The 19,093-nt window shown below is 48.5% G+C and overlaps 1 protein-coding gene across 1 annotated transcript in view; it reads right to left on the bottom strand.

The window, feature by feature from the left end:
• Positions 1 to 19,093, bottom strand: part of LPGAT1 (lysophosphatidylglycerol acyltransferase 1) — a 60,630-nt gene that overhangs the window by 23,294 nt on the left and 18,243 nt on the right. The window contains exon 3 of the mRNA XM_069768535.1: positions 2,805 to 2,923. Within this exon, the coding sequence (XP_069624636.1) occupies positions 2,805 to 2,923 (119 nt within the window). The remainder of the gene's footprint in view (positions 1 to 2,804; positions 2,924 to 19,093) is intronic.

Below are 19,093 nucleotides of genomic sequence, written 5' to 3'. Positions count from 1 at the left end.
TCTGGAGTATAATACAGGATGTAACTCAGGATCAGTAATGTAATGTATGTACACAGTGACTGCACCAGAAGAATAGGGAGTGCAGCTCTGGAGTATAATACAGGATCAGTACAGGATCAGTAATGTAATGTATATACATAGTGACTGCACCAGCAGAATAGTGAGTGCAGCTCTGGAGTATAATACAGGATGTTACTCAGGATCAGTACAGGTTCAGTAAGTAGGGATTACTGGGAGATACCCCTGTTTTCAATGGCCAATTGGAGAGGAAAAAAAAAAAAAAAAAGGAGAGCATTCTTGGCTAGCACGTCAGACGTGTGAAGGTGGATAGCTGCTCATTTTTAGTGGCCACGCTAGCCTCCTCCTCTGTCACCAGTCTGAGCGTTGACTGACAGACAAGGGAATTTGCTCATTACTAAAATTATACTTACAACTGGAAGACAGAGGTAGGTGATTGTCTCTTCTACTCAGATAGAACGCCCATGCTGAAGTCAATCAATGACCAATGATTAATCGCAGGGGTCACAATAAGTCTCCACTGATTAAATTTTAGAGACACGTGGGCATCATGAGCAGCAAGGAACATTGGGGGTCCGGTGTGGATGTATATATGTACTTATGTTTTTTAGTATTATTTTAATACCACTTAAGGACTTATGGATTAGGGGGAAAAAAAAAAAAAAAAATAGTGGACAACCCCTTTAAAAGGTGGCCATACAACCTTGGGGGCTGTCCTTGTGACGCTTGGTCAACCAATTCTAAACATACCCCTGCACACATGCACTCTCGGATCATCCAAGTGTACATGTGTTCACTATTGGGGTCTGGCGGCTGCTCATCTGCCATCGTGTAGAAATCCAGCATGCCACATCCTTGTTTGGCCCCAATATCCGGATGACTTCCAATGTGTAAGGACACCTAATGGCTTACAAAATGCCCCGTATACAGTAACACATCAATGGACGGTGCAGATAGCAGCAGTCAACGTACAGCTTTCAGTTTTCTGCCACCCCCGAGCCCAGTTTATTGTCCATTAGGATCCTGTACTGTCCTGTGTCGGATCCTGTACTCAGACGGCAGCCAGACTGCCCGGCACAGATGTCCTGGCCTTGTACACTAAATATCAGCTGGTCCCGCGCATTAGATATTGCTCAATAATTCACAGAGCGTCTGGTGATTGGCAGCGGGATGCCTCGTCATCGGAGATCCATTACTCATTTATAAGAATGGCTAAAACAGATGCGAAGGCCTCCGAGCCCGAACCTTGCCCTCCATGATCAGCAGGTTCTCATGCTCGTATTATAGGATTATGGACCGGTCAGAATATACGTGTCAGATATATTTCACGTACATGATCTGGACCATTCCTCGGTGTACAGCGGATGTTTTTAGATGGAGCAAATTAAGGTATTAAAGGGATTTTTCTCCGCCTCGTGCTTCAGGAGTGCACCTCTCCCCTGCCTCCTGCTTGTCCGGAGGGTGGTGGGCTCCTGATCATCACCTAGTTGTTGCGGTGGGAGTGCCGGTGAGCGTTACAGAGGTGCTTGGCCACCAGAGCCAACGACAACACCATTATGCCACAGGATGCCAGGGTGCCATATTACGTCAGGCCCATCAGGGTCAGGAAGGGCTCTACGTTATAATAATCCCTCTGTTCAGCTCCATGGATCCTACAGAAGATCAGTCTCAAGGTCTACAACGTCCAAAAACCCAGGTGACCGAGAAGCCACAGGCAGTATAGGCTGAGGGCTGCAAAATGGAGAGACAGTCATACTAGAAGACTGAGCCCCGGCTGCATTCGGGGCCACCCACGGGATTCCTGGGCCTCCCGGCATAACAATTTATGTTCTTAAGTCTGGGGTCAATTCGAGAGATTTGATTTGGCAAGTAGGGGAGGGTTGACGGCTGCAACAGGTTTATTTTCTGGAGTTGGGGTGTCTTCTTCTATTCTATTTTCTGCAAACGAGGGCGGCCATCATACCGGAAATGCAATCAATCACATTAAGAGAATGGATCATAGGTAACAAATTAGAAATCTTGATCGAATTTTATAGAAGAGCGTTGTGGGCATGCTCTCTGACCTGTGCATAGGTGATAGTGCAGGGACGGGGAAGAAGGTAGTCCTGCCTGTGATGCAATGAGAACATAGCCGAAAAGTGATCTCTACAGAACAAGAATTGTGAGTCTAATATGTGGGTCAGGACAAAGATTTAAGGATTGTGTTTTTTTTGTTGTTTTTTTTAATACAAATACTAGGAACCAAGATTCTAAACAAAATTAAAGATTACCCCCCCCCCCTCCCCCCCCAAAAAAAAAAAAAACCAAAACCTTAGATGATCTAAGCAATAGACGACTTTCTGACACATTGTCGTCCAACAGCTGCATAGTTACCTAATGATCAGACGGAACCTTCCCTGACTATTCTCTGCCCAATCACAGTGAATTTGGCTGCATGTGAGGCCTCTGACTGGGGTCTAAGGGGTAACGTTTATCCTTATGAACAGTGACAACGTTGGTGTATGGAGACTTATAGGCCTATAAGTCTCTTTCCTTGTAAAGCATGACATGCCAGTGTAAAGAGACTTATAGGCCTATAAGTCTTTTTCCTTGTGGAGCATGATATGCCAATGTAAAGAGTTTTATAGGCCTATAAGTCTCTTTCCTTGATAAGGACGACATGCCAGCGTAGAGACATTATCCTTTAGCCAGTAATTAAAATAATGTCTCTTAGATCTGAGTGTGCAGAGCACTTTGTGCTGGAGAACAGGAGCTTTGTATTACACCCAAATACAGAGACATCATACCAAGCCTTTGTCCTGCAAGCACATCATTAACGTGCAGACGTCCCCCGTCGCTTGATGATTCACCAGCATTACCGCTTCGTCTTCTGTGATCGTGTGAACGTCGTCACCCCATTCAATAACTGCAATGACAAAAATCCCAGCATTAGTCTTCATATAGAGCTCCTGTACGGGACACATCTGTAATACAAAAGCTCTAATGATTACACGTTCATTAAACTGTCTCCATGGTGACAGACTACAAACAAACCTCGTGTAGTCAGATCTTGTAGTAATCGTTCCCTTTCTGTCCCCCATTTCTTAAGAAATTACATTTCATTAACAAAAAAACAAAACAAAAACGAAAGGCATGTAGGAGGGGCCCCAAACTAAGACAATAATAAAGGAGTAGCGAGAATCACATCCAAGTTCGCTAAGCCCAGATCCTGCAGACATGGCGTCCCTAGAGGACTATATTATGGGCAGCTGTGCCACCACGTGACGGCATGCACAACTCCGAAAAAAGCATTGCATTGTGCATACCCAATGGAGAGAAAAAACAAAAACAAACTGCGTGTGTGGGGGGAAGGATACACATACTGTATGGGGGGGGGGGGGGAAGGATACACATATTGTATGGGGGGGGGGGGGGAAGGATACACATATTGTATGGGGGGAGGAAAGGATACACATTGTATGGGGGGAGGAAAGGATACACATATTGTATGGGGGGAGGAAAGGATACACATATTGTATGGGGGGAGGAAAGGATACACATTGTATGGGGGGGAGGAAAGGATACACATATTGTATGGGGGGGGGGGGAAAGGATACACACTGTATGGGGGGGAGGATACACATACTGTATATGGGGGGGGAAGGATACACACTGTATGGGGGGGGGGGGGAAAGGATACACATTGTATGGGGGGAGGAAAGGATACACATTGTATGGGGGGAGGAAAGGATACACATATTGTATGGGGGGGGGGAAGGATACACACTGTATGGGGGGGAAAGGATACACTGTATGTGGGGGAAAGGATACACATACTGTATATGGGGGGGGAAGGATACACACTGTATGGGGGGGAAGGATACACACTGTATGGGGGGGGGAATGATACACTGTATGGGGGGGGAAGGATACACTGTATGGGGGAAGGATACACACTGTATGGGGGGGGGAAGGATACACACTGTATGGGGGGGGAAGGATACACTGTATGGGGGGAAGGATACACACTGTATGGGGGGGAAGGATACACACTGTATGGGGGGGGGGAAGGATACACACTGTATGGGGGGGGGAAGGATACACACTGTATGGGGGGGGGGAAGGATACACACTGTATGGGGGGGGAAGGATACACACTGTATGGGGGGGAAGGATACACACTGTATGGGGGGGGGAAGGATACACACTGTATGGGGGGGGGGAGGATACACACTGCATGGGGGGGGAAGGATACACACTGTATGGGGGGGGAAGGATACACACTGTATGGGGGGGAAGGATACACACTGTATGGGGGGGAAGGATACACACTGTATATGGGGGGGGAAGGATACACACACTGTATATGGGGGGGGGGGAAGGATACACACTGTATGGGGGGGAAGGATACACACTGTATGGGGGGAAGGACACACTGTATATGGGGGGGAAGGATACACACTGTATGGGGGAAGGATACACACTGTATGGGGGGGAAGGATACACACTGTATATGGGGGGGAAGGATACACACTGTATATGGGGGGGAAGGATACACTGTATGGGGGGGAAGGATACACACTGTATGGGGGGGAAGGATACACACTGTATGGGGGGAAGGATACACTGTATATGGGGGGAAGGATACACACTGTATATGGGGGAAGGATACACACACTGTATATGGGGGGGAAGGATACACACTGTATATGGGGGGGAAGGATACACACTGTATTGGGGGGAAGGATACACACTGTATGGGAAGGAAGGATACACACACTGTATGGGGGGGAAGGATACACACTGTATGGGGGGGGGGGGGAAGGATACACACTGTATGGGGGGGAAGGATACACACTGTATGGGGGGAAGGATACACACTGTATGGGGGGGGGGGGGGGAAGGATACAGTGTGTATCATTCCCCCCCATACAGTGTGTATCCTTCCCCCCCCATACAGTGTGTATGGGGGGGGGGGGGAGGATACACACTGTATATGGGGGGAAGGATACACACACTGTATGGGGGGGAAGGATACACACTGTATGGGGGGGGGGGAAGGATACACACTGTATGGGGGGGAAGGATACACACTGTATGGGGGGAAGGATACACACTGTATGGGGGGGGGGGAAGGATACAGTGTGTATCATTCCCCCCCATACAGTGTGTATCCTTCCCCCCCCATACAGTGTGTATGGGGGGGGGGGGGGGGGGGAGGATACACACTGTATATGGGGGGAAGGATACACACACTGTATGGGGGGGGGGGGGAAGGATACACACTGTATGGGGGGGGGGTGAAGGATACACACTGCATGGGGGGGGGGGAAGGATACACTGTATATGGGGGGGGAAGGATACACACTGTATTGGGGGGAAGGATACACTGTATATGGGGGAAAGGATACACACTGTATATGGGGGGGAAGGATACACACTGTATGGGGGGGAAGGATACACACTGTATATGGGGGGGAAGGATACACACTGTATATGGGGGGGAAGGATACACACTGCATATGGGGGGAAGGATACACACTGTATGGGGGGGAAGGATACACACTGTATGGGGGGGAAGGATACACATACTGTATAGGGGGAAGGATACACATACTGTATAGGGGAAGGATACACATACTGTATTGGGGGAAGGATACACATACTGTATAGGGGAAGGATACACATACTGTATTGGGGGAAGGATACACATACTGTATTGGGGGGACGCTACACATACTGTATTGGGGGGACGCTACACATACTGTATTGGGGGGACGCTACACATACTGTATAGGGGGAGGATACACATACTGTATAGGGGGAAGGATACACATACTGTATTGGGGGAAGGATACACATACTGTATTGGGGGGACGCTACACATACTGTATTGGGGGGACGCTACACATACTGTATTTGGGGGGACGCTACACATACTGTATTGGGGGGGGACGATACACAAACTGCATGGGGACAGAGATCGCATCAAGGCCCGTTTGTCCCCCATATATTTCACATTGGCCTATGTAAGACATATCAGGTATCGGGTGCTTCAATATGATCAGGAATCTGCCCAAATGAACAATTTTAGGGATTTTGACTAAAACCATGACATCCGTTCTATCTGGGTAGAGTCCGGATTCAGATTTTCTGTCTGATGAAGCAGCAGCTGTTCCGGCCATCGGCCGCCCTGTGATGACATGTACAGTTAAGTAAGACGATACCCGCACCAAACCGCAGGACAGCTGTCATGTGCTGCTACAGTAAATGACACACGCTGCAAAGAGGCCGATGCACAGGAGACGTTACAGTGACCGGAGACGCTGCCCGCGGAGTAATAGTGATCTTTCTATATAGTGAAAATATATATCACAGCGCTGAACACCACAGGTAATGACAGTATGTCACCATCAGACACCTTCTGTGAGTAGTAAAGGATCGGGCATGTTGAAAGCAAACATGCCTGACCCTTCATTCTCCCCAACATCTGTAAACAGGACACAATCAGATGAACTCCGCAGCCTCCGTTGTCTGTAATGGGGAGATGGACTATAAGGGCGGCATCTTACGGGCAGAACGGACCTGACTGTCCTACAGCTCCAAATCGTGAAATTGCTATATATGCAATAGATCAGTGCAGACGTGTAAGGGAATAAATATCCTTTCCCTTCCGTCGGCAGACAGACAGAGCGAGCCATAGTTTGTGCGCACCAATTCCTACACCTGGACGCCTGCGGGAACCGTGCACCCTGCCGATGGAAGCACCACAATCCCGGATCACCTACAGGGCAGCTTACAAGGATTAGCAGATGAGGGTAGTAGTCCTCCGCCTGGAGTCCGGCATATTGCCAATTTACGTTTCAGCAGATCATCAATTCATGAGAAGTCACCGGATTGTTTTAAAAGGGAGTTCCAGTCGCCCTGCTCCACTTGATCTGTAGAATCGATGAGTCGTACGTCCATGAGACCGCTGCAGACGATCACCGGCCACAGCAGCACAAGACGGTACAAACTAGGGATCGGCTGCAATTACAAAGACTCGGGTCCTTCATGAGGTCCTTGCAGCCAGGGCAAACCATCGATCAAGTAAGAAAAGCGCAGGGAGCGTGCGGCTCTTAATCGGTTACCGTTTCGGCGCTGCAGTCACTAATAACCATTGCAACTAAAGGGTTATACAGCAGCGAGCAATGGAGGATAGCGACTGCGCGGCTGATGGCGACTGCGCGGCTGATGGCGACTGCGCGGCTGATGGCGACTGCGCGGCTGATGGCGACTGCGCGGCTGATGGCGACTGCGCGGCTGATGGCGACTGCGCGGCTGATGGCGACTGCGCGGCTGATGGCGACTGCGCGGCTGATGGCGACTGCGCGGCTGATGGCGACTGCGCGGCTGATGGCGACTGCGCGGCTGATGGCGACTGCGCGGCTGATGGCGACTGCGCGGCTGATGGCGACTGCGCGGCTGATAGCGACTGCGCGGCTGATAGCGAGGGCACAAATCCTGATCCTACCACAGTCTGTCTGGGAAGGCCTTCTTCATTGGTCCAAAGTGGAGCGCATTATTATTCTTTGCTGCTATGATATAGGTAAAAATTGGGGGGGGATGCATTTTTCACTGTTGTGCTGTAATTTGTATAACAAATTATTAATATTTAATGCTTCCCATCTGTGCCGCCATGCACAAAACCAACAGTGAATTAGCATCTATTGCTCCTCCACGTCCCCGCAGACATGTGGACTTTGTCCTTGGCCACATCCGCCGGGGTAATGACATAAAGGGCACCACATACCATGGCGGAGCTCATACAATGAAGGCTACAGTGATGTCCGGGCAGAAACAACAAATAAGCTACATTAAAAAAAAAAAAAAAAAAATAGAAAAAGTCAAGTTAATTGGTTTTATTGATTAGGGGTCCGATCAGTAATAAGGTCTCCACGGTCAATTTTCATCTATATGGTTGAGCTTCTTCAGACTATGTGAGCGTGGAATAGAAGAGGGTGGTCCGGGGTAAACCCTGCCCCCACACAACTCTATTATCCATACTCCATAATGACGGCTGTAAGCAGCTCCCTGCACTCACTATATACTGGTCTCCTTGTAGTGTATGGAGGGGGGCTGGGAAATCGGGACGTGAGGGAAGCGACATGTCACAACATGGAGCAACATGTGCTAAAGAGGTCACAGGGGCGATCACAGCACAAAAGAGGAGCAGAAATCAGAGGAGGACGGAGAACGGCCACCTCCAAAACACCAGCGTGCACTTAAAGGGACCAAATCTATATAAACAGCGAGTGTGTACATACATTACATTACTGATCCTGAGTTACATCCTGTATTATACCCCAGAGCTGCACTCACTATTCTGCTGGTGCAGTCACTGTGTACATACATTACTGATCCTGAGTTACATCCTGCATTATACCCCAGAGCTGCACTCACTATTCTGCTGGTGCAGTCACTGTGTACATACATTACATTACTGATCCTGAGTTACATCCTGTATTATACTCCAGAGCTGCACTCACTATTCTGCTGGTGCAGTCACTGTGTACATACATTACTGATCCTGAGTTACATCCTGTATTATACTCCAGAGCTGCACTCACTATTCTGCTGGTGCAGTCACTGTGTACATACATTACATTACTGATCCTGAGTTACATCCTGTATTATACCCCAGAGCTGCACTCACTATTCTGCTGGTGCAGTCACTGTGTACATACATTACATTACTGATCCTGAGTTACATCCTGTATTATACCCCAGAGCTGCACTCACTATTCTGCTGGTGCAGTCACTGTGTACATACATTACATTACTGATCCCGAGTTACATTCTGTATTATACTCCAGAGCTGCACTCACTATTCTGCTGGTGCACTCACTGTGTACATACATTACATTACTGATCCTGAGTTACATCCTGTATTATACCCCAGAGCTGCACTCACTATTCTGCTGGTGCAGTCACTGTGTACATACATTACATTACTGATCCTGAGTTACATTCTGTATTATACTCCAGAGCTGCACTCACTATTCTGCTGGTGCAGTCACTGTGTACATACATTACATTACTGATCCTGAGTTACATCCTGTATTATACCCCAGAGCTGCACTCACTATTCTGCTGGTGCAGTCACTGTGTACATACATTACATTACTGATCCTGAGTTACATTCTGTATTATACTCCAGAGCTGCACTCACTATTCTGCTGGTGCAGTCACTGTGTACATACATTACATTACTGATCCTGAGTTACATCCTGTATTATACCCCAGAGCTGCACTCACTATTCTGCTGGTGCAGTCACTGTGTACATACATTACATTACTGATCCTGAGTTACATCCTGTATTATACCCCAGAGCTGCACTCACTATTCTGCTGGTGCAGTCACTGGGTACATACATTACATTACTGATCCTGAGTTACATTCTGTATTATACTCCAGAGCTGCACTCACTATTCTGCTGGTGCAGTCACTGTGTACATGATTAAGGATAGGTGTAGGTAAAGTTACATGAGACATTGAGTCACCACCACATTTTCTGAACTTCCAGACAACTCTGATTTCTGTCCTATGGGATAGAAATTTATAAGCGGCATGTAATCAGACATTGCATTTCCCGGGTTCCTTTTGGGGGAAGCTTAGAAGTTGCTAATAAGCCAATGTGAAGGTCATAAACATGCAGAGCGTTTCCTTCTCTCTCCGTTGTGCGGTTCCTCTGTTATTACTCCTGGAAATATGCGAATACACAGATCTCCGTATAAGAGGCAGCACCTGGAGGCAGAGCACCTGCAACATGGAGGCCAGGAAACGGTCAGCAATGCTCTGCTCCTGCAGGGGCTGTTAACTATGCTGGCACCTTGCCCCTCACAGTACACTGATGCCAACATCATTTTATTCCCGGGCACAACATGGCTCATCCCACAATGGCTGCTCTGGGGGCACACTCTACATTCTGCTGCTCCTCATGAGCGCTGCTCTGAAGCCTAAGAAGTCTGGCAGCTCCGCACGTGGCACACAATGGTGCCTTCTGTGCCACCTGACAAGCATCGCACAGCTCCAGTCACACACTGCATTATTGAGCTGCATTTTGTCCATGATTTTGGCAATAAACGCCGCACCTTCCTGGCAGTAAGTCGACCTGTCAGCTTTCCGGACTGGTCAGCTTTAGTACGTGCTTATATTCACCATAAAATATCGATTCTGGAGCAGCTTTTCTTGGAACTTTGTGCTTTTCCTCCATTATTCCTCCTGAAAATGTCAGTGATCCATTGACTACAGGTGTTACCATCCAGTGTGTCTCTGCAGGGACAAGCCTCCATCACTCGTCCACAGTTATCACTACATTCATACATTTCCAGGAGGAATAACAGAGGGACGGCACAGCACTTCTAAGGAAAGGGGTATTTACTAGTATTAGTAGCCCCATAGGAGCAAATACACAATGCATGAACCCGCCTTGTACGGACGGAGATCCTACTAATTGATGTAATTACCAAACATGAAGCTAAATCTAATGCGTTTAGATTGTTATCCCCCGGAGCTGCGCTCGCCCCCCTGATCATAACCATTTCTGTGCATTCAATTCTATCAAATATTCCAATTACTGCATAAAAGATGGAAGGAGAAATCACATTTTCTGCAACTTCCATCCCTCCCGGGACGACTTTCGTCTCATCTCTCGCCGGCTCGTGTTCCTGATCCATCCAACCTGCCCGGATCTGCTGTGGCAGAGCGCTGCATGCAGTGTATCCCTTTAAGATCAGCAGGGACCGGACGCTGCGCGATTGTCTGACATTCCTAGACATCACTCAATAAAGGGTCTCCTGGGAGGGCGGGATGGGCCGGGTGTCAGTCCATTGGACACAATTAGGCCTTCATCCCTGACAGCACTGCCATAGGAGATGTGCAAACTAGACAAGACGTCTGAATGCAGGGACCGGACAGTCCTCAGTGTACGCCGAAGACACAGAGGGTCCGCTGCAGAAAGACCAAGGGGGTCATCCCACCAACCACACGGAGGATAGGAAATAAATATGACCAGTGGGATCCTCCCGATCACAACAATGTCCTCTATGTGCATAAAATAGTAATGCGCATGCTTGACCATGACTCCATTCACTTCTATGGGAACGGTAGTGCTAATGCTTGACCATGACTCCATTCACTTCTATGGGAACGGTAGTGCTAATGCTTGACCATGACTCCATTCACTTCTATGGGAGCGGTAGTGCTAACGCTTGACCATGACTCCATTCACTTCTATGGGAGCGGTAGTGCTAATGCTTAAACATGACTATTCACTTCTATGGGAACTGTAGTGCAAATGCTGGAGCATGACTCCATTCACTTTTATGGGAGCAGCAGTGCACTTGCTTTATCGTCACTCGATTCATTTTTATGGGAGCAGGAGCGCAAATGCTTTAGAGTGACTCCGTTCACTTCAATGGGCATGGAGTGCACCTGCTTGAGCGCCACTCCATTCAGTTTTATGGTAGCAGTAGTGTGCATGCGTGAGTGCCCATCCATTCACTTCAACGGGAGGAGTAGTGGACATATCTGAGCACCATTTCATTCATTTCTATGGAAGCGAAGGTGCGCATGCTTGTGAGCCATTCCATTTGTATCTATATGAGTGATATTGCATATACCTGAGCACCATTCCATTCACTTCTAAGTGAGAATAGCATGCGTGAGCGTCAATCCATTCAGTGCTATAGGAGCAGTAGCGTGCATGCTTAGGCGCCACTGCACAAGCACTAGCACCACTGCACAAGCGCCAGCACCACTGTATTCGCCTCTGTAGGTGCGGTACTGCCCACTCCATTTACTTTTAAACAGAAGGTGCACGTGTGACCCACTACTCCCACAGAAGTAAATGGAGTGGTGTCCAAATACACACTACAGCCTCTCCCTTCAAAAATGCAGTTGTTACCCAGGTACTTAAGAACAAATTATTTCTCTTATTCAATGATTGTCGCATCTTAGACGTTATACAAGCAGCAACATGTCACTTATCCACAGGGTAGGAGAAAAAAAAAAAAAAATGTATGACAGCCGGGGGACGGAGCGCGGGAACGGGCCGCGGGACGGAGCGCGGGAACGGGCTGCGGGACGGAGCGCGGGAACGGGCCGCGGGACGGAGCGCGGGAACGGGCCGCGGGACGGAGCGCGGGAACGGGCCGCGGGAACGGGCCGCGGGACGGAGCGCGGGAACGGGCCGCGGGACGGACCCTTCTCAGATGTGGAAAAATACGCCGCGTTATGAAAGAGGCTTGACAGGCTTGCTCTCTGCGGGAGGAGCGCGGTGACCCTGTGAAGTGTTCATTTACGAGGAGCCCTTACTTATTCGGTCCATTTTCATCAAATCTGATTCAGGAGCTCATCACTTATGCAGGAACAGCACCGATCTCATGTGCGTACGAGCACGGGCGCAGATAAAAGGAGAAGTGGCTAATTAAATTGTAATGAAAAGAGACCGTGATGATATTGAAATTGTATGAAAGACACAAGGATCAAATAGAAAGAAGCGAATCAAACACCTAAGAGCAAAAGGCACCAAATGTAAAACTACAGGACAGAGGACAACCGAAAAATATAACACAATTTGTACCTACAAGCCATAAAGTGTCCACAAAGCTTATATTGCTGCACATAGGGACTAAAAAAGGAGAAAAAGAAAAAAAAAGTAAAAAAGTAACAAAAGGTTAGAAATTATATAGAATATATATTCATACATGCATACACACATTTGGATTCATAAAATTAAACCAAACCAGTAAACGATATAAAAAAAAAATGAAAATTATTGAAGGCCGCAATACAGAAAAATGCAATAAGTGATGAAAACATTGTATCTACCCCAAAAATCTATCAATAAAACATGGGCTCAGAAAACAACAAACAAGCCCCCACAAAGCCCCAGTGACTGGAAAGTGATGAAGTTCTGTGACATCTTTGGCGTCACGGTGCTATACGGAGACAATCTGGTTTCCATGTTTGTCTTTATTGCTCTGACGCACCCCAATGTTCCATGAAGTATTGAGCGCACTCGCCCGACACCACCGACCATGTGTTTGACTTTGGGTATGAACAGTGATGGAGAATCTCTCATCACATACAAAAGGGCTCTGGCTAACCTATTAAAATGAGTAATCAGCCAGCCCCCTTCACACGAACCTCTGATGATGAGCTATCACAGGAATCTCCCTCCTGTGCTGAGCAGAGGGCTCATTCTAAACCAAAGGGGAAAGCTAAGGAAGGTTTCTAAGGTTTCTATACTCAGCTATCAGAGAATCAGTCGACACACAGCGCGCATGCTCAGCCGACACACAGCGCGCATGCTCAGCCGACACACAGCGCGCATGCTCAGCCGACAGCGCGCATGCTCAGCCGACACACAGCGCGCATGCTCAGCCGACACACAGCGCGCATGCTCAGCCGACACACAGCGCGCATGCTCAGCCGACACACAGCGCGCATGCTCAGCCGACACACAGCGCGCATGCTCAGCCAGTACTGCATTTCATAGGGCATTCCTAGAGCTCAAAATCCTCTGCAAAGACAAACACTTCAAACCGTAAACTTATGCCTTCCTGCAACCACCACAAGAGGGAGCCTACTGCATAAACCGTCATTGTTGAGATCAATGGATGCAATAAGCACCCCCTAGTGGTGGCTGCAGGTAGACAAATTAAAAAAAACCAAAAAAAAAAACCAAACATTTGATTTCTATAAAGATATTGAGAAATAAATAAGCAGAATTTTGAACCAAAATAAAAGATGGAAGCCGAGGATAGACATTACTTAAACAGGACTTGTTTGGCCATTTCGACAAGGCCAAATGCCAACTACTAGGTATCTATTGGACAAGCCAGGACCTCCAGGTTAGCGGCCAGCTCTGTTTTGCAACCGTAGAAATAGTGCAAGTGTATGTCTCAACTTCCAATAGTCAAGAAACATTCTGCTCCGTACCTGGTAGGGTTAATAGGACCCCAATAACACCGTGCCCAATAGTGATCTGACATTTGGATGCTTTCTGTGATCTCTTTATAGGAGGATCGTCTTGTTACAATGTGTTATAATTAGGAATGTGGCAGATGAATTCCGCCCTCCATGAAAATGACGGAGCCTGGAAACAAGAGCGCGGTAGGGCCTATGCTTGGAGCTGAACGCGACGCCCGTCTGTGAACAAGCCTGTATACACCACGTCACTAACAGCACTTGAACAAAACGTGTCATTTTGAGGAGCGGGAGACAATCAGCTCCAGGCGTGATCTCCGGTGGAGGAACAAAAACATTAAGTAGTCCTGATGAGTGATGCCAGCTCCCCGAAACAATGGTGGTAATGGGAGAGAGGGATAAGGTGAAGCATGGAGATGGCAACAGTGGGCGACCACGACCTGGTGCCCCCTCCAACTGCTGTACCAAAGTCACGCCTCGTCCCAAGTCTTCAATTTAATGTCTCCAAAGATCCCTTCACCTATGTTGAAGTGTCCGGACTATAAGTTTCTAGACACCTCAATGTGAACCACCAGACCCCATAAGACCCATTATATCGGCACTGGAGGGGAGCAAGATGATGACTACCTTGGTCCGGCGCCCAGTACCAGGGCGGTGTCCACTTCTGCGCCTATAATCCTCCATCTGACGTCCTGGGCATCTTTGCCACTTACCAGGCTCCTGTGTTGACTTTGTCGGGGGTCCAGTAAGCAGCTCAAATCTTTTCAACCATTACAATAGTTACCCTTACATCCTTCAAGCATACCTGTCCTCTAAAAAGGAACCATCTTGTTGCCCTCATATCTCAAAATAAGTTAAAACTGCATAGCAGTCCAATATGTGCAGAAGCTGTGCCGATTCTCATGTTCTAAAACCTACCACCCACCCTTGAGGAGGCACTCAACATCAGCATTCTGCCAGCAGAATAAGGCTGTGTGCACACGATGCAGATTTGGTGCAGAAAAATCTGCTGCAGTTCTGCACTAAATCTGCATCTCCTGGCAGAATCTGCAGGTGCGTTTTTGATGAGTTTTTTTAGCACAAATCTGCACAAAAAACGCATCAAAAACGCACCTGCAGATTTCTATTATGGAGGGGTGCAGAAACGCTGCAGAACTGCACAAAAGTAGTGACATGCACTTCTTTGAAATCTGAAGCGTTTCTGCGCAGATTTTTCTGCACCATGTGCACAGCTTTTTTTTTCACATTGATTTACATTGTACTGTGATCACAGTGCAGTTCTGCAGCGTTTCTGCTGCAGAAAAATCTGCTGCAGTTCTGCACTAAATCTGCATCGTGTGCACATACCCCAAGTGTGGGAACTTCCTTTTGCTCACCACTCAGATTCCTTTCCTCCTGCCATTATTTAATGAATTGTCAACCCTGAACTAAAAGTCCACCTCACTTACACCTGTATGCAGATTGACAGACAGGAGGTTCAAAAGAAATAAAGACCCACCTCCTGTAACACGGCAAAGACCCGTCCCACCTCCTGTAACACGGCAAAGACCCGTCCCACCTCCTGTAATGTGGCAAATACGCGTCCCACCTCCTGTAACACGGCAAATACGCGTCCCACCTCCTGAAGAGCGGCAAAGACCCATCCCACCTCCTGTAACACGGCAAAGACCCGTCTCACCGCCTGTAACACGGCAAAGACCCGTCTCACCGCCTGTAACACGGCAAAGACCAGACCCACCTCCTGTAACACGGCAAAGACCCGTCTCACCGCCTGTAACACGGCAAAGACCAGACCCACCTCCTGTAACACGGCAAAGACCCGTCTCACCTCCTGTAACACGGCAAAGACCAGACCCACCTCCTGTAACACGGCAAAGACCAGACCCACCTCCTGTAACACGGCAAAGACCAGACCCACCTCCTGTAACACGGCAAAGACCCGTCTCACCTCCTGTAACACGGCAAAGACCCGACCCACCTCCTGTAACACGGCAAAGACCCGACCCACCTCCTGTAACACGGCAAAAACCCGACCCACCTCCTGTAACACGGCAAAGACCCGACCCACCTCCTGTAACACGGCAAAGACCCGACCCACCTCCTGTAACACGGCAAAGACCCGACCCACCTCCTGTAACACGGCAAAGACCCGACCCACCTCCTGTAACACGGCAAAGACCCGACCCACCTCCTGTAACACGGCAAAGACCCGACCCACCTCCTGTAACACGGCAAAGACCCGACCCACCTCCTGTAACACGGCAAAGACCCGACCCACCTCCTGTAACACGGCAAAGACCCGACCCACCTCCTGTAACACGGCAAAGACCCGACCCACCTCCTGTAACACGGCAAAGACCCGACCCACCTCCTGTAACACGGCAAAGACCCGTCTCACCTCCTGTAACACGGCAAAGACCCGTCCCACCTCCTGTAAAACGGCAAAGACCCGTCCCACCTCCTGTAAAACGGCAAAGACCCGTCCCACATCCTGTATTGCAGCAAAGACCAGACCCACCTCCTGTAACATGGCAAAGACCAGACCCATCTCCTGAAGAACGGCAAAGACCCGTCCCACCTCCTGTATTGCAGCAAAGACCAGACCCATTCCCTGTAACGTGGCAAAGACTTGTCCCACTTCCTGTAGAGCAGCAAAGGCGCGTCCCCCACTTCCTCTAGCGTGGCAAAGTTCTGTCCCCACTTCATGTAGTGCGGAAAATACCCTTCGAACCTCCAGTAATGTGGCAAAGACCTGTCCCACCTCCCGTAGCATGGAAAAGAACCATTCTGCTTCCTGTAGCTCAACAAAGACCCACCCCCACATCTTGTAATCTGTCTCGGCATCTCTGCAGCTAGATAAAGATTGATACAATTAATACACAGATAATCATAGAGGACTAGCAGAGCTGCAGCCAATATCTGGTATATGCCATCAGAACTACAGAAACAAGCCCATGAAGCGGCAGCGCTGGGCCCAGAGTCCCTGCCTCAATTTTATGTTGTCCTCACATTGGGAAGCAAAAACCTGGTAACACAATCCCTTTAAAATTAGGGAAAGTTTATAAACTGCTCTCTATGGAGATGACCCTCCCATCTAAACTATTAAATGAAGATTATACAGATCATTAGCTAATGTAATTATGTTTGTACAAGGCTTTTGATACGGCAGAGACGGCTGACTGCCCTTGGAACAACTCCTAGCCAGAGTTATATTTTATCGGAACAAAGAAGTTATTTTAAGGCTGAAACGCGCAGTAGCTCTGGAAAAGAAAGCAGATAATATATACACATGCACCCAACGCTACGGGGGGGGGAGGTGCAAAATATTGGGACCGTGATGCAATACATGTAGCTGCAGATGAATAATGATCGTCCAACACTTTTTCATGCTCTCACAATCAGCAGATGGCATCTTCAAGGAAGTGGCATCTGATACGGTCCTACTGGCCACCATGAGGCTTCAATAATTATCAGGAGGCTCAAGCCCAGGCTACCATCACGACTACCAAGACCGGTCAGCTTTAGAGAAGTACTTCAGAGAGCCTGTAAGTGCTGCGCTCCTTACCAAGGAAACCGACCACCACTGGTAGATCAGCAGTGATGGCTGGTAACTAAGGCAACAATACATATTACTATTATAATAAAAGAAAAAAAAAGCCACCCATTCTTGAGAACAGAGAGGACGTGTAGTAAGGGGCAAATTGTAAAAATGTCCATTTTTCAAAAGGCACTTTATACACGATAAAAAGTGGTTATTTTGAGAAAATCCCTCCAAGGAGCTACTTTCCAGAGTCGTGCATCTTAAAAATCTCATCTTGTTGGACACAAATATTAAGTTGGCAGCAAAACTGCACGAAGGCGCTAACAAGCGTAAAGTGCAGAGTGGCAGCGTCGCTATGTGCCAGATGTCAACCTTTACACATGGCATGAGGATAACACAAATTTTTAGAAGATCAAAAAAAAAAAAAAAGTGCCACAAACCTCAACCATGCAAGAAACCTCTAACTTCCGTCATTGTGAAGCGCCAGTCTCACACCCAAAAACCGTTAAAATAAACAAACATTGACATAATGAGGAAGAGTGTGAAGAGTTATTAACTGTTCAGAGTGACAACAAACTCGGAGCCGCGCCCTAGAAATGAGCGAGAATATCAAAAGTGGTAATACACGGAGCCGATGACCGCGCGGGCCTCTGCCCTGGGACCAAGATTAAAAGGGACAGAGTTGTTTCACTTCTAGAACTTTCCCTTCATGTTCAGAGCAGGGTGGGAACTACTGGACGCAGGGGGCTACGAGCCGCACACGGCCCCAGTGATTCCAAGGGTCACTTGCAGTGTTCTTCCTCCCACACAAAAAGGGAGGGTGTCCTCAGAGGGAGGGCTGTGAACAGCCGGCATATTGGGGAGATTCTTTACTTCTTTTCTCTCTTAGTAGTGGAACGATATTTAATCAAAAAACAATAGAGCTGTATAATGGTGGCAGAGGCCTCTTGGCGGACCACTAACAGGTGGCTACCAATAACTGGATGGATGCGACCAAAAGGACCACAAGTGCTAAAAAAAAAAAAAAAAAAAAAAAAAAAAAGAGTGAATGTATCTGTGCACGATATATCTACCAATAACAATGGAAAAACAATGGAGGCAGTTTCTCATCATTAGTAAATAAATGGTCCCTGCACTTATAGATAATGTAATCTCATGTCAGGTAATGTGATAAATCTCATCACGGGAAGCAGTAGGCGGGCCTGAGCCCCCCGCCACTGTACGAGCCTGGACCCCCCACCACGGGAAGCAGGGGAAGGCCTGGACCCCCCACCACAGGAAGCAGGGGAAGGCCTGGACCCCCCCCCCCCCACCACCACCACTGGAAGCAGTAGGCGGGCCTGAGCCCCCCGCCACTGTACGAGCCTGGACCCCCCACCACAGGAAGCAGGGGAAGGCCTGGACCCCCCACCACAGGAAGCAGGGGAAGGCCTGGACTCCCCCCCCCCCCCCCCCCCCACCACCACCACTGGAAGCAGTAGGTGGGCCTGAGCCCCCCGCCACTGTACGAGCCTGGACCCCCCACCACAGGAAGCAGGGGAAGGCCTGGACTCCCCCCCCCCCCCCCCCACCACCACCAC

Source organism: Ranitomeya imitator, chromosome 5 (genome assembly GCF_032444005.1).
Source record: "Ranitomeya imitator isolate aRanImi1 chromosome 5, aRanImi1.pri, whole genome shotgun sequence".
NCBI classification, from domain to species: Eukaryota; Metazoa; Chordata; class Amphibia; order Anura; family Dendrobatidae; genus Ranitomeya; species Ranitomeya imitator.
Note: the sequence above shows the minus strand (reverse complement) of the source record. Positions and strands in the feature narration are given on the sequence as shown.